The 15611-nt window shown below is 43.7% G+C and overlaps 1 protein-coding gene across 1 annotated transcript in view; it reads left to right on the forward strand.

Moving 5' to 3' along the window:
* The window catches only part of ikzf4 (IKAROS family zinc finger 4), a 59741-nt gene that overhangs the window by 29112 nt on the left and 15018 nt on the right, over window positions 1-15611 (forward strand). Inside the window, 6 exon segments of the mRNA XM_034172412.1 lie at window positions 11448-11502; window positions 11580-11681; window positions 11760-12062; window positions 12145-12312; window positions 12992-13144; window positions 13260-13391. Of these exon segments, the coding sequence (XP_034028303.1) occupies window positions 11463-11502; window positions 11580-11681; window positions 11760-12062; window positions 12145-12312; window positions 12992-13144; window positions 13260-13391 (898 nt within the window). The 5' untranslated portion in view covers window positions 11448-11462.

The following is a 15611-nucleotide window of genomic DNA, read 5'->3' on the forward strand; positions in this document are numbered from 1 at the left end:
GTTTTTGTTTTGGCCATTTCTCCTTTGTCTACAGAGAATAGAGACGCTTTTCATAGAAGCAGCTCTCTTCTATTAGCAGAGGGTATAACTGTCCATCTGTTACAAAACTTTTAACAGGTAGGTGCTTAACTGATTTTAAATTTTAAAAATGCTTGTCACTGTTCAGCTTTGTTTACTTTGTTTATCGGTCTAAAAGTTATCGGACAAAAATTAATCGGAAGATAATTGGTCCGATAATGGTTTTTAAAGTTATCTAAAAAGATAATCCGATAATGAAAACATTATCTTCGATAATTATCTGTTATCAGATTATCGGAAGTGTGCCCACCACTGATGTGGGGTCTGCCATGGTACCCCATAAATTTTCATAGCAGTTCTCAACTGAAGGTAAATAAAGGAAGTAGAGCGCTGCAAATTAAACTGAACACAAAGATCCTCAAATGACAAAAGTCCATTATCACCAAATATATTACCAAAGGAGCATATACCATTATCATACCATTGCCTACATTGGGCCTGTTTTATGGAGCACTTATTGATCAGAATGCCTTCATTATTAAAGATGGGAAAACATGGATTCCAGCTAGATTTAATCCCACATGCTTTTTTAGCACAGTGCCAGACTGCAATAATATGAGATAAAATTGGACTAAACCGAGCCAGACATTTATTCTGAGGAACATTAGAAAATTGTATTTGCAGGGGTGGTGGCCCAGTGGTTAATGCGCTTGGTTTCAGTTCGGAAGGTTCTGGGTTCAAATCCCACCCCTGCCACATTTCTCCATGTAATGTGGAGTTGCGTCAGGAAGGGCATCCGGCGTAAAACCTGTGCCAAATCAACATGCAGATCCACCTTGGATGTGCTGTGGCGACCCCGAGTGCAAACAAGGGAGCAGCCGAAGGGATTTACTATTAGAAAATTGTATTTCCTTAAGTTTTAATGGGCGTGCCAAGGATTCCTCCAATGAATGCCCACATCACCTCTACTCTTCTATACAAATTTAGTAATCGCTCTCTGTAATCTATACCAGTAATGAGATGAAGGTGGAAGTGAGATCATAAAGCACAAGATGTTAATATGAGGGAGCACATTCATTTTGATAATAGTGTTCGATAATATCTGTGCATTTCTTTATTTTGTGTTACCTATCAAGTATTTGTGTTTATTGTTTGGAAGTTCAGAGAAATATGTCAAGTTTCACTTCCATCATATGTCCAAGTTTCAGATACAGGATCTTCCCCTGTTGGTGAGAGCCAGTAACATTAGAAATGTGAGACTAAACCACACCGATTGTTAACACCCACAAGGTATAAAAAGTGTTGTATGACTCGTTTTAGGGGCCTTTCACAAGATGGACACTGAGGGTTCCAGGCCTGGTTTTTAACGTGACCTTTAATAAACTCAAAATGAGGAATACAATGGTTTGGTTTTTGGTAAGGGGCAGAATCTTGCATAAAAGAACCAGGTAAAAATAACAATAGAGACACATGATTTAAGGGAACTGGGCAAAGAGGACCATCTCTCCAAATCAGCTACAATCCTGGATAAGGCACCCTCAACATTCTTTTTAACAATAGAGTGCAGAGAAGGAGAGACCTTAATCTCAAGATACGTAAACTGTTTAACAACAGGGTTGTCCGCAGGTAAAGTACTGTCACTGAATCATTTAATGGCAGAAAAGCAGACTTATCCCGTTTAATCTTATACCCTGATGTATCACTGAACTATACTGCCACTCAAAGTGGTCAAAAGCCTTCATGGCATCAAGAGAAAACACAGCAGCAGGGGGAGGTGAAGTAGAGGCAGAGTGCATTATATGGAGCAATTTCCTCATATTATCTGATGAGGTACTAGATTTAATGAAGCCCGTCTGGTGCACATATCTTTGGGCAGTTTTGCCTATTCCTCTTTGCAGCACCTTTCAAGATCCATCAGGTTGGATGGGGAGCGTCGGTGCACAGCCATTTTCAGATCTCCATTGATGTTCAATCAGATTCAGGTCTGGGCTCTGGCTGGGCCACCGAAGGACATTCACAGATTTGTTCTGAAGCCACTCCTTTGATATCTTGGCTGTGTGCTTAGGGTCATTGTCCTGCTGAAAGATGAACTGTCACCCCAGTCTGAGGTCAAGAGCGCTCTGGAGCAGGTTTTCATTCAGGATGTCTCTGTACATTGCACGCTGCAATACGCTGCATTCATCTTTTCTTCAATCCCGACTAATCTCCCAGTTCCTGCCACTGAAAAGCATCCCCACAGCATGATGCTGCCATCACCATGCTTCAATGTAGGGATGGTGCCTGGTTTCCTGCAAACATGGCACCTGGCATTCACGCCAAACAATTCAGTCTTTGTCTCATCAGACCAGAGAATTTTGTTTCTCATGGTCTGAGAGTCCTTCAGTGCCTTTTGGCAAACTCCAGATGGGCTGCCATGTGTTTTTTACAAAGAAGTGGCTTCCATCTGGCCACTCTACCGTACAGGCTTGATTGGTGGATTGCTGCAGAAATGTTGTCCTTCTGTAAGGTTCTCCTCTTTCCAAAATAATAAAGCTGGTGCTCTAACAGTGTGACCATTGGGTTCTTGGTCACCTACCTGACTAAAGCCCTTCACCCCTGATCGCTCAGTTTAGATGGGCAATCCACCAGCTTTAGGAAGAGTCCTGGTGGATCCAAACGTATTTCATTTACATATGATGGAAGCCATTGTGTTCACTGGGACCTTCAAAGCTGCAGAAATGTTTTTATACCCTTCCCCAGATTTCTGCTTCAAGACAATCCTGTCTCGGAGGTCTACAGACAATTTCTTTGACTTCATGCTGGTTTGTGCTCTGACATGCACTGTCAGCAATGGGACCTTATATGCAGACAGGTGTGTACCTTTCCAAATCATGTCCAATCAACTGAATTTACCCCCAGGTGGACTCCAATTACGCTGTAACATCTCAAGGATGAACAGTGGAAACAGGATGCACCTAAGCTCAATTTTGAGCTTCACGGCAAAGGCTGTGAATATTTATGTACATGTGATGCTTTTGTTTTTATATATATATATATATATATATATACATACATACATACATTTTCTTGCACTTTATCCGGAGTCGGGTCGCGGGGGCAGCAGCTCAAGCAAAGCCGACCAGACCTCCCGATCCACACACACCTCCCCCAGCTCCTCCGGGGGAACCCCAAGGTGTTCCCAAGCCAGCTGAGAGATATAGTCCCTCCAACTTGTCCTGGGTCTTCCCTGGGACCTCCTCCCAATGGGACGTGCCCGGAACAGCTCTCCAGCGAGGCGTTTAGGGGGCATCTGGAAAAGATGCCAGAGTCACCTCAACTGACTCCTTTCGACGTGGAGGAGCAGCGGCTCGACTCCAAGCTCCTCCCGAGTGACCGAGCTCCTCACCCTATCTCTAAGGGAGCGTCCAGCCACCCTGCGGAGGAAACTCATCTCAGCCGCTTATACTCGCGATCTCGTTCTTTCTGTCATGAGCCAAATCTCATGACCATGGGTGAGGATCGGAACATAGATCGATCGATAAATTGAGAGCTTTGCCCCCCTACTCTGCTCTCTCTTCACCACGACGGTCCAATACAGCATCCGCATCACTGCAGACGCTGCACCGATCCATCTGTCGATCTCACGCTCCATCCGTCCCTCACTTGTGAACAAGACCCCGAGATACTTAAACTCCTCCACTTGAGGCAAGGACACTCCACCGAACTGAAGAGGGCAAAGCACCTTTTTCCGGTTGAGAACCATGGCCTCGGATTTGGCGGTGCTGATCTTCATCCTGGAGGCTTCACACTCGGCTGCAAACCGCCCCAGTGCACGCTGAAGGTATTGATTTGATGAAGCCAACAGAACCACATCGTCCGCAAACAGCAGAGATGAGATTCTGTGGTTCCCAAACCAGACCCCCTCTACACCCTGGCTGCGCCTAGAAATTCTGTCCATAAAAATAATGAACAGAACCGGTGACAAAGGGCAGCCTTGGCGGAGGCCAACGTGCACTGGAAACAGGTTTGACTTACTACCGGCAATGCGAACCAAGCTCCTGCTGCGGTCATACAGGGGCCGGATAGCCCTTAGCAAAGGACCCCGTACTCCCGAAGCACCCCCCACAGGGTGCCCCGAGGGACATGGTCGAACGCCTTCTCCAGATCCACAAAACACATGTGGATTGGTTGGGCGAACTCCCATGAACCCTCGAGCACCCGATGGAGCATGTAGAGCTGGTCCAGTGTGCCGCGACCAGGATGAAAACCACACTGCTCCTCCTGAATCCGAGGTTCGACCATCGGTCGAATTCTCCTCTCCAGTACCCTGGAATAGATCTTACCGGGGAGGCTGAGGAGTGTGATCCTCCTGTAGTAGGAACACACCCTCCGATCCCCCTTCTTAAACAGAGGGACCACCACCCCGGTCTGCCAATCCAGAGGCACTGTCCCAGATCGCCATGCGATGTTGCAGAGGCGTGTCAGCCAAGACAGTCCCACAACATCTAGAGACTTAAGGTACTCAGGACGGATTTCATCCACCCCAGGAGCCTTGCCACCAAGGAGCTTTCTAACCACCTTGGTGACTTCGGCCTGGGTAATGGATGAGTCCACCTCTAAGTCCCCAGTCTCTGCTTCCTCTTCAGAAGACGTGACCATGAGATTGAGGAGATCCTCGAAGTATTCCTTCCACTGCCCGACAACATCCCCAGTCAGGGTCAACAGCTTCCCACCCGCACCGTAAACAGTGCTGGTGGAGAGCTGCTTCCGCCTCCTGAGGCGTCGGACGGTTTGCCAGAATCTCTTCGAGGCCGACCGATAGTCCTCCTCCATGGCCTCCCCGAACTCCTCCCAGACCTGAGTTTTTGCCTCTGCGACTGCACGGGCTGCGGCACGCCTGGCCTGCCGGTACCTATCAGCTGCCTCTGGGGTCCCACCTACCAACAAAGATAAGTAGGACTCCTTCTTCAGCTTGACGGCATCCCTTACTTCCGGCATCCACCACCGGGTTCAGGGATTGCTGCCGCGACAGGCACCAGAGACCTTGCGACCACAGCTACGAGCGGCCACATCGACAATGGAGGTGGAGAACATGGTCCACTCGGACTCCATGTCTGCAACCTCCCCCGGGATCTGGGAGAAGCTCTCCCGGAGGTGGGAGTTGAAGACCTCGCTGACAGAGGGTTCCGCCAGTCGTTCCCAGCAGACACTCATGATACATTTGTGCCTGCCAGGTCTGACCGGCTTCCTCCCCTCCCAACGGATCCAACTCACCACCAGGTGGTGATCGGTCGACAGCTCTGCCCCTCTCTTCACTCGAGTGTCCGAGACACATGGCCGAAGGTCAGATGATACGACTACAAAGTAGATCATCGACCTCCGGCTCAGGGTGTCTTGGTGCCACGTGCACTTATGGACACGCTTGTGCTCGAACATGGTGTTCGTGATGGACAAACCGTGACTAGCACAGAAGTCCAACAACTGATCACCACTCGGGTTCAGATCGGGGAGGCCATGCTTCCCGATCACCCCCCTCCAGGTCTCACTGTCGCTGCCCACATGGGCGTTGAAATCCCCCAGAAGAACAATGGAGTCCCCAGTCGGAGTGCTATCTAGTACCCCTCCCAGGGATTCCAAGAAGGTCGGGTACTCTGCACTGCCACTCGGCCCGTAGGCCGAGACAATGGTGAGAGACCTGTCCCTGACCCGAAGGCGTAGGGACGCGACCCTCTCGTTCACTGGAGTGAACTCCAACACATGGCGACTGAGCTGGGGAGCAATAAGCAATGCGACCCCAGCTCTCCGCCTCTTCCCATGGGCAACGCCAGAAAAATGAAGCATCCAGCCCCTCTCCAGGAGTTGGGTACCAGAGCCCAAGCTGTGCGTGGAGGTGAGCCCGACTGTCTCTAGTTGGTATCTCTCAACCTCCCGCACAAGCTCAGGCTCCTTCCCCCCCAGCGAGGTGACATTCCACGTCCCAACAGCCAGGGGTTGTGAGCATGGACCGTGCCGCCGGGCCACCCGCCCTCAACCGCCACCCAATTCTCTCTGCACCCGACCCCCATGGCCCCCTCTGCAGGTGGTGAACCCACAGGAGGGCGGGCCCACGTCACTCTTTCGGGCTGAGCCAGGCCGGTTTCCATGGGCTAAAGCCCGACCACCAGGTGCTCGCACGCGAGCCCCAACCCCAGGCCTGGCTCCAAGGTGGGGCCCCGGCTCCGCCATACCGAGTGACATCTTGGTGCTTGATTTTTTACTGGTCATGGAGGTTCTGAGCTGCCCTTAGTCTGTATATACATATATATATATATATATATATATATATATATATATATATATATATATATATATATATATATATATACATTTTCAAAAAGCATAAAAAAGCTTTTTCACATTGTCATTATGGGGTATTGTGTGTAGAATTTTGAGGAAATAAATGAATTTCATCCATTTTGAAATAAGGCTGTAACATAACAAATTGTGGAAAAAGTGAAGTGCTGTGAATACTTTCCAGATGCCTCGAAATCACCCTCACCAACTGAGATAAATTATGCCCAAAGAGAGAAAGAGCTGTTCGCTGCGCTGTTTGGCTGTAAATGTTTCCATACCTACACCTATGGCATAAAAGTCTCTGTGGAGTCAGATCACAAACTGCTGGAGTCTGTCTTGAGGAAGCCAATTGCCAGTACCCCAACACGCCTGCAACGGCTGATTCTGCAACTGCAATGATGTAACTTTGAGATCCAGCACAGTTCATTCATTGAAGGACATTCTTAAGGCAGACATGATGACCACAAAAACTTGACAGGATTATGACAACACGTTGACTGAAGGCACTGACAAGCAGATTCATTCTTCCCAGTAAGTGACAGAAAGCTTGCTGAAATTAAAGAGGCAGTGACTGATGACCCTCAACTCACCCTGTTATAGCAGACAGAGCCATCAGAGTAGCCAGAGGAGATGAGGAAATATCTTTCTGCCCTTCTGGACTACTGTAACTTTAGAGAGGAAGTAACAACACGATGATGTCTTCTTTAAACTGGACACAGTCATAGTTCTCTTCACTCTGAGAAACCACAACTTGAAACAAATCCACACTGACGAATTGAGAGGCGCAGTAAAGAGCTCAAGACATCCTTTTCTGGCCTGGTATGGGTAAAGGTATTACTGGCACAGTGGAGAACTGTCTCACGCGCCACGAGAGATATGCCTTAAACCAAAAACACCCTCTCCTCTCTCATGAAATCCCAGACAGATTCTGTGCTTTTGCCAATCTGATCATCAATTTTGAGATAGTGTATCACTTTTAGAAGCAGTTGTTTCATTTAGTTTTTTGAGGATTTCCAAGAAGTACATTTTTTTTTTGAACCAATGAATGCCGATTGACCTTCGTAATGTTTCTCCCATTTTGAAACATTTTGAATCCGTTTCAAAAGAAATTGTTTCATTTAGTGTTTTTGGTATTTCAAATATAGTAAAACTTGCATATAATGCATTTAGGTGAACCAGCAAATGTTGTCCGTTATAATCAAAACACGCTATATGTAAAAAAAATGGACAAAACCGTCATATGTATATAACGGAGAAAATCAGTTAATGTATGTAATGGATTAGTTACAGTTAGGAGGCGCTGAGCGGGCTACAGCGGAACTCCCAGCACCAATTAGGCTTACGTATTTCCTTGATTAAATGCCTGGCCTTGAACCTGCCTCATTTAATGGCTGGGTCAAATCTTTGTCTGAAAAAAATAAACGCCTGCCTTAAATAAGTGCAAGACAAAAGATTACATTTGGTTGAGTCAGTCTTTTTTCTAAGTCCGCTGTGGAGTGATACTTTAAAATCCTAAAGCCTGATTTATGCTTTTCCAGCTCTGTAACTCTGTGGACATGCAATGATGTCAATGTGTGCCTGACCCTTTTAATGTTCTCTGTCACATCTTTGTGCAATTTGCTGCAGAAACAGCGGCTTTTTCTGGATCATTTTGTCCCTTACCGAGCTCAACTTCTTTATATAATCATCAACCTCCAAACCAACGGTATGGCCAGTTTTAAGCAGAAACGAGGCGATAAACGCCTCATTTCGCTACTGACGCTCTGAAATGACCGAGGCGCAGCAGCGGCACGTCAGTCTCAGACGTGCTGCTACGGCGCTCTGATCTGTCCCCTATCTTTTATTATGAAATAATGCTGAATTTATGTGGAAATGAATGAATGAATTGATTGTTGTACAAAAGCTTCAGATATCTGTCGCTGAGATTGATAATAACTGGAGTACAGTTTTAAGCAGAAACGAGGTGATAATCGGTGAATTGCTGCCGACGCCCAGAAATGACGCTGCTGACGCTCCAAAGTGACACATGTGCAGTGAAGGCAGGGCGGACCAAATTTTAGGGGGCACCTTTTGGTCCGTGAAAAAATAAACACCTTGGCTTTTAATCAAGGAAATCAGTCCCCACTTTCTTTGAATTGGTGAGTGCCAGTGCTGAACTTCATTTCGTACCTTTGTTGCGACTGGGCACGCCCAGACTGATCTGTCCAGTACATGTGAGGGGTTTTTAGTGGGAATACATTGCAATGGGGGTGGGGCGTTTTCTCTGATTTGAGCAAGAATCCGTTATGCAAAATCCAGTATACTGTTTCTTACATGGAAACCATACAAAAGCATTGGGACTTTTGCTTTTGTCTGGTGAGTGCAAGTTTCCACTTTATACAATGACGGTTTAGGCAAGTTTTACTGTACAGTGAATTTGACAAAATGTTTGACATAATAATTTAGCATTTTAAGCTTTTTGAAAGTGTGAATAATTTTGTGAAGCAACTGATTTATTACATTTTTGGAGGGGTTTGATAATTTTCCAAGGTAACATTTTCCCATTTACTGTTTTAATTTTTTAAAAATACAACAGTGATTCTTTGAAATGCAGTTATTTCATTTATTTTTGGATTTTTTTTTTTTTTAAATATCCGATCATTGTCAATTAATGAATTCCCACTGTGCACTAGATAATATCATTGTAGTGCATCAAGCATTTTGAAACTGTGAAATCCTTTTCTAAAATAATTTCATTTTGTGGATTTTGAAGCTTTGGTTAACTTCCTAAAGCATTTCATTAATTTAGCATGTTGAGCATTTTGAATTAGTCAGTCATTATCTGATGGTCAGGTTAGGTCTGGGAACATGAGCTGATGTCACACATTGGCACACCCTCCATTCTGCCACACCATCCTGAGTCGTGATTGGCCAGGATGATTACCAAGGTGGATTACCGGTCGAGCCACACCTCCCGAATGTAGCCACCTACCTGCCGCAGCTAGGTGTTACATAGGCGTCTCTCTGGCCTGGAGACTTATGCACTGAGGCAGCTACATCCTAGGTCATACTCAGGGAAGTGCACATCCCCATAGATAAGTAGTTGATATTTCCTCACATTGGATGTAGGGCACCTATTCTGAATCTCTCTAAATAACTGGTCATTTGAAACAAAGTCATTACAGCCCTACTTATGGATTCTCCAGCAATACCTATTACCAAAGACATCCAGTCATCATCTTTAGGGCACTGGTTTAGTCCAAGTCTCATTAGAGCACTTGGACCTTCATTATCTTGAAAGATACTGACATCACCAAACACCTCTGTCCAGTGACCCATTGACTCCATAAGTTGTTCCCAGACATCTATCAACCCCATAGTTTGAGCTTCCAGAGGCACAAATATCACTGCCAAGCAAAATGAATCGTTTAACAATGTTTACACTTTGGCCAGATACAGGTACACTTTTAATGGCTGAGTCCAATAAGTCACAGAAAGCTTGAAGCTTATTTTTGATCCAGGACAATCAGAAATCCAGGCAATCCAACTCCTCACTCTGCTTCTTGAGTTCTACAATCAGCCATGGAGCCACGGACAGGAATGGACTGTGAGGTTGCAGACTAAGGAAAAACTAAACTTCTGCAGAACAGACACCTTCATGCCAGACTGAAGTATGCTAAGGACAACCTGGAGAATGATTATGCATACTGGAAGTGTGTCCTTTGGTCAGATGAGACTAAAGTAGAGCTTATGTTTGGAGAAAAGGGAGAGGTGTATAACACAAAACACCGTCCCCATAATGAGATGTGACGTGGTGGTGGGAGTATTATGCTGTGAGGATGCTTCAGTGCCTCTGGAACTGGGAATCTCGTCAAAGTGGAAGGAATCATGAAGAAAGAAGGACATATGAAGAATATGAAAGAATACCTCAAGCAGTCAGCAAAACTGGGTCTGGATCATGGCTTTGTCTTTCAACAGGACAACATGTATGTATGTTGCTCCTGGTGAAGAACTACCTCCAGAAGACCAAAATGAATGTTACCGACTGGGCTGCACAAAGCACTGACTTGAATCCCTTTGAAGATCTGTGGGCTGAACTGAAGACCAAGGTCCATGTCAGAAGACCATCAAATCTGGAGGAGCTTGCAAGAGTCGCCAAAAATGAATGGGCTGGGATTCCTCAGGAGATATGTCTAAGACTTGTTGAAAACTACAATGAACAACTGAAGGCTGTTATCCAGTTAAAAAGACAGTTGACTATTAGTATCAGAGGGGCAAGTAATTTTGACCTTGATAACTTTTGTTTTTTGTGAAATAATTTTGTGCAAAGTAAAATAATGTAATCATCCAAAATAAAACTAGGATGTTTTAAAATACTATATTGAAAATGTCTTGCTCTGTTATTAAAGCACTTGCTAATATTTTGAAGAAAACGTTAAATTTCACAGGGGGATGAATAATTTTGTCCTCAGCTGTACTTAAAATATACAGCAGGACACAGTAGAAATTAATAGCAATAAAATATATAAAAAAAACTATTTTCACTTTTTTTGTCTTTCATGCAGACATGTAAACAAAACAAAAGATTATGAGTCACATGAAATTGAAACTGTTTAATTTATTTTAAAAAAGCCTAATTTCTGTCGTCACTGTTTTTGCAATAAAGTGGGCCAAACCTGAATGCTGTCTGTTGTGTGTCAGTGTCATCAAAAATGTACAGTGGACCTGCATTAAACATAGTCGATATGCTCTGAAATTAAAATGTGGAATTATTTATTTATTTTTGAAGTTGAGTTTCACACAGGTGTTTTTTTTTTCTTTGTTTTTGACCACATCCTATAATGTTAGCCCCTCCTTCCACCACCCTTCAGTTTTCTATGAATGTGTTGTTCTTGTATTCGTGTAAGCAATAAACACGTGAATCTGTGCGGTGTATAAAAAAGCAAAGACGATTCAGCATCATCTCTTCTTGAAGTCAGAAGCTGAAAGTGTAAACTGGTGTCCAGCTTACGTCAACGGATGGTGATGTCTAGATTGCACATGGTCACCATCGGCATGATTTTGAGCAACTTCATTGTAACTAAGAAATTAAAAAGAAAGGTCAGTGTTTGCTATTTGTTTTTGTCTCTTTTCTGTAGGTTTCTGGTGAGAGAATGAATGCTGATGACTGTGATGGACGCTCATACGCACCAGGTAAGTTTAAATATGAAATTAATTCTACTATTGTTGATATGAACCTGCTTGATAATGTGGGCGTAATTGTGTTTAAGGCAATGGAGAATCAACAGATCAGGAGTTTTACGGGCCGTTACGTGGACCTTCAGAAAAATCTCCAAACAGTCATCAGTCTTCTCCACACCGCTCCCTCAGTGGTCAGCCTTCGAATCTGTGCAGAGTTCACTCACACGTACGCATACATTAAACTAAACCTTTCTATCATCTTTCCTAAGGAAACTCCATCAAAGTGGAGCTGTGCAACGATGAAGAGTTGCAGAGTGCTCGGAAACCTGAACACAGGGAGGTTGTGAGGGACGTGAGCAAGAGGGATGACAGAGCTGACGCTACAGAAGAGGTGAGCTCGGAGTTGGTTGGGGATGGAAGAGACGCACTGAATGTCTGCAGCGACATGGTGAGTCTTAATGCTGCTTCACCGGGACCCGCCCGGCTGCCCAAAGGGAAGCTCCAGTGTGAGATTTGTGGGATGATCTGCATCGGACCCAACGTGTTGATGGTGCACAAGCGGAGCCACACAGGTGAGACTGCAGGAAAAATGCATGTTGGAGACAAAGTATCTAAAATATAAATGTAGATAACAATGGAAACGGATCACTTTAGGTGAGAGGCCATTCCAGTGCACCCAGTGTGGGGCTTCCTTCACCCAGAAGGGAAACCTGTTGCGCCACATCAAGCTGCATTCAGGAGAAAAACCTTTCAAATGTCCCATTTGTAACTACGCTTGTCGTCGTAGAGATGCTCTGGCTGGACACCTGCGTACTCACGCAGGTAAGTCAGTCAGCTTTTACTTAAAACATACTTAAGATATTATTTGCTTATACAGTGTTTCCACAGGAACCTTATTTCATATTGTGATGACAGGACAGAAGTGATTTAAGAAGTAAACATGGGGTTCACTAGACCGGTCCATTTCCCGCTTCTGTGAAGCTCAGAGGAAATGGGTATTCTAACCAGAATGTACTGTACAACACATGAAAAAATATGACATTTAACAGTTTTTGAAAACAGGAAATCCTGCTGTGCTTTCAATTTGTGAACACACATTCAACAGGTGTTGGCTGATGTAGGTCTTAGGTAGATCTTGATGGGTCTCAGGGGTTCGTTTCGAAGAAAAGATTCTTGCAAAGTGGATTTCAGCGAATTGACTCAGGTCCTTCTGGCGGTTTTCTGAAATGGAACGTTGCGGTGAAGGTGTTTAACGTTTTTCTGTCGTCATTGACGAGTACAGAACAATTTCAGGAATTGTCAATGAACGGGGAAACCCAACCAATTAGAAGTTATTATTCAGAAAATCCCCTAACGGAATTGTATAAATCAACACTTGTAGTAGTTCGTATCCAACAGATCTGCAGGAATTAGCCTTACTGGTCACCACCAGTTGGTTCACATTTGGTCCTTTTTGTATCTTTTGAAGATATTCATTCTGATTTTTGTCTTTGAATGACAGTGCCTTCTCAGACGGTGGGGAAACCTTTCAAGTGCAGCTACTGCAGCCGTAGTTATAAACAACAGAGCACACTAGAGGAGCATCTCGAGCGCTGTCACAGTTATCTGAAGAGTCTGGAACAACAGACAGCAATCAGCACGGAGACAGCACAGGGTAACACCAACATACCCACTGAAATATTGTGTGGTACATAGAGACTCATAGAACATGTCTGTGCTCTTATTCAGCTGATTCTGCCAATGACTGAAGGGTGGTTTTCTGCTTGCAGGTGAAGAGCCAATAACCTCAGAACCAATGAATAAACCTGTGATCCAGCTGTCCAGTGAAAAGCCGAAGTTTGTGAACCGACTGGCTATTAGCATCACCAAACGCAAGAGGTCAATGCCACAGAAGTTTATGGGTGAGTCTTATTTTCATTCATTTGTTTTATGCTTGCCTTTTGTTCTGAGTGTGTTTTGTATAGAATATTGTGCAAAAATTTTAGGCATGTTTCTAAAGTTTCGTAAAGAAAAGATGCTGCCAAAATAATGAAAAATCAAATAATATACAATAAGACTAAAAGAAGAAATGTCTGGTGGGACTACTCTTTACCTTTAAAACTGAATTCATTTGAGTGAATTATCAAATGGTTTAACAAGAATATTGTGTTGATTAATTAAGCGGCAATTTTTTTTAAGATTCAAGCAGTGATATATGACCATCTCAAATTTGCCTGAAATACTGTTTTGATGGAAGGTCTATGGGTAGGTAGGAAAATCTTAAAATTATAGGCCACTAAAAGTGTTTTTCTAGGGCCTATGGAATGGACGATTTCTGGAGGGACAAATTGGAACTTTTTAAAAAGTTTGAAATGACACATCTCAATGTGTTAAGGACTACCCTACTTCATACTTATTAATGTAAATGGGTGATGAAAGGAGTTCAAGAAAATTGCAAAATTTTGGTGGGCAGATTATGGTGCCTCCTATAGGGGGCGGCTAAAAATGCAGCTTTTTACAGAATTGACACATAATTGAGGCATTTCTGGACTTCACTCTCAACATCCTAAGCTATTTTATTCATGACTAGTGCAGTGCCCGTAGGAAGTATGTATTCCTGTAGAAAAATGGGAGCTTTGTTGACGATCTTTGTCAAAGCTGGTGTGTGAGACCAGCTTTAGTTAACCAAGTTAGTTACTTCCTCCAAACCATCAACATGTCTATTAGATCACATTCCTACCAGGCTGCTCAAGGAAGCCCTACCATTAATTAATGCTTCGATCTTAAATATGATCAATCTATCTTTATTAGTTGGCTATGTACCACAGGCTTTTAAGGTGGCAGTAATTAAAACCATTACTTAAAAGCCATCACTTGACCCAGCTATCTTAGCTAATTATAGGCCAATCTCCAACCTTCCTTTTCTCTCAAAAATTCTTGAAAGGGTAGTTGTAAAACAGCTAACTGATCATCTGCAGAGGAATGGTCTATTTGAAGAGTTTCAGTCAGGTTTTAGAATTCATCATAGTACAGAAACAGCATTAGTGAGGGTTACAAATGATCTTCTTATGGCCTCAGACAGTGGACTCATCTCTGTGCTTGTTCTGTTAGACCTCAGTGCTGCTTTTGATACTGTTGACCATAAAATTTTATTACAGAGATTAGAGCATGCCATAGGTATTAAAGGCACTGCGCTGTGGTGGTTTGAATCATATTTATCTAATAGATTACAATTTGTTCATGTAAATGGGGAATCTTCTTCACAGACTAAGGTTAATTATGGAGTTCCACAAGGTCTGTGCTAGGACCAATTTTTTTCACTTTATACATGCTTGCCTTAGGCAGTATTATTAGACGACAATTGCTTAAATTTTCATTGTTACGCAGATGATACCCAGCTTTATCTATCCATGAAGCCAGAGGACACACACCAATTAGCTAAACTGCAGGATTGTCTTACAGACATAAGGACATGGATGACCTCTAATTTCCTGCTTTTAAACTCAGATAAAACTGAAGTTATTGTACTTGGCCCCACAAATCTTAGAAACATGGTGTCTAACCAGATCCTTACTCTGGATGGCATTACCCTGACCTCTAGTAATACTGTGAGAAATCTTGGAGTTGTTTTTGATCAGGATATGTCATTCAATGCGCATATTAAACAAATATGTAGGACTGCTTTTTTGCATTTGCGCAATATCTCTAAAATTAGAAAGGTCTTGTCTCAGAGTGATGCTGAAAAACTAATTCATGCATTTATTTCCTCTAGGCTGGACTATTGTAATTCATTATTATCAGGTTGTCCTAAAAGTTCCCTGAAAAGCCTTCAGTTAATTCAAAATGCTGCAGCTACAGTACTGACGGGGACCAGAAGGAGAGAGCATCCATCCATCCATCCATTTTCTTCCGCTTTATCCGGAGTCGGGTCGTGGGGGCAGCAAATTTCACCCATATTGGCCTCTCTTCATTGGCTTCCTGTTAATTCTAGAATAGAATTTAAAATTCTTCTTCTTACTTATAAGGTTTTGAATAATCAGGTCCCATCTTATCTTAGGGACCTCATAGTACCATATCACCCCAATAGAGCGCTTCGCTCTCAGACTGCAGGCTTACTTGTAGTTCCTAGGGTTTGTAAGAGT

This window comes from Thalassophryne amazonica, chromosome 6 (genome assembly GCF_902500255.1).
Source record: "Thalassophryne amazonica chromosome 6, fThaAma1.1, whole genome shotgun sequence".
NCBI lineage: Eukaryota > Metazoa > Chordata > Actinopteri > Batrachoidiformes > Batrachoididae > Thalassophryne > Thalassophryne amazonica.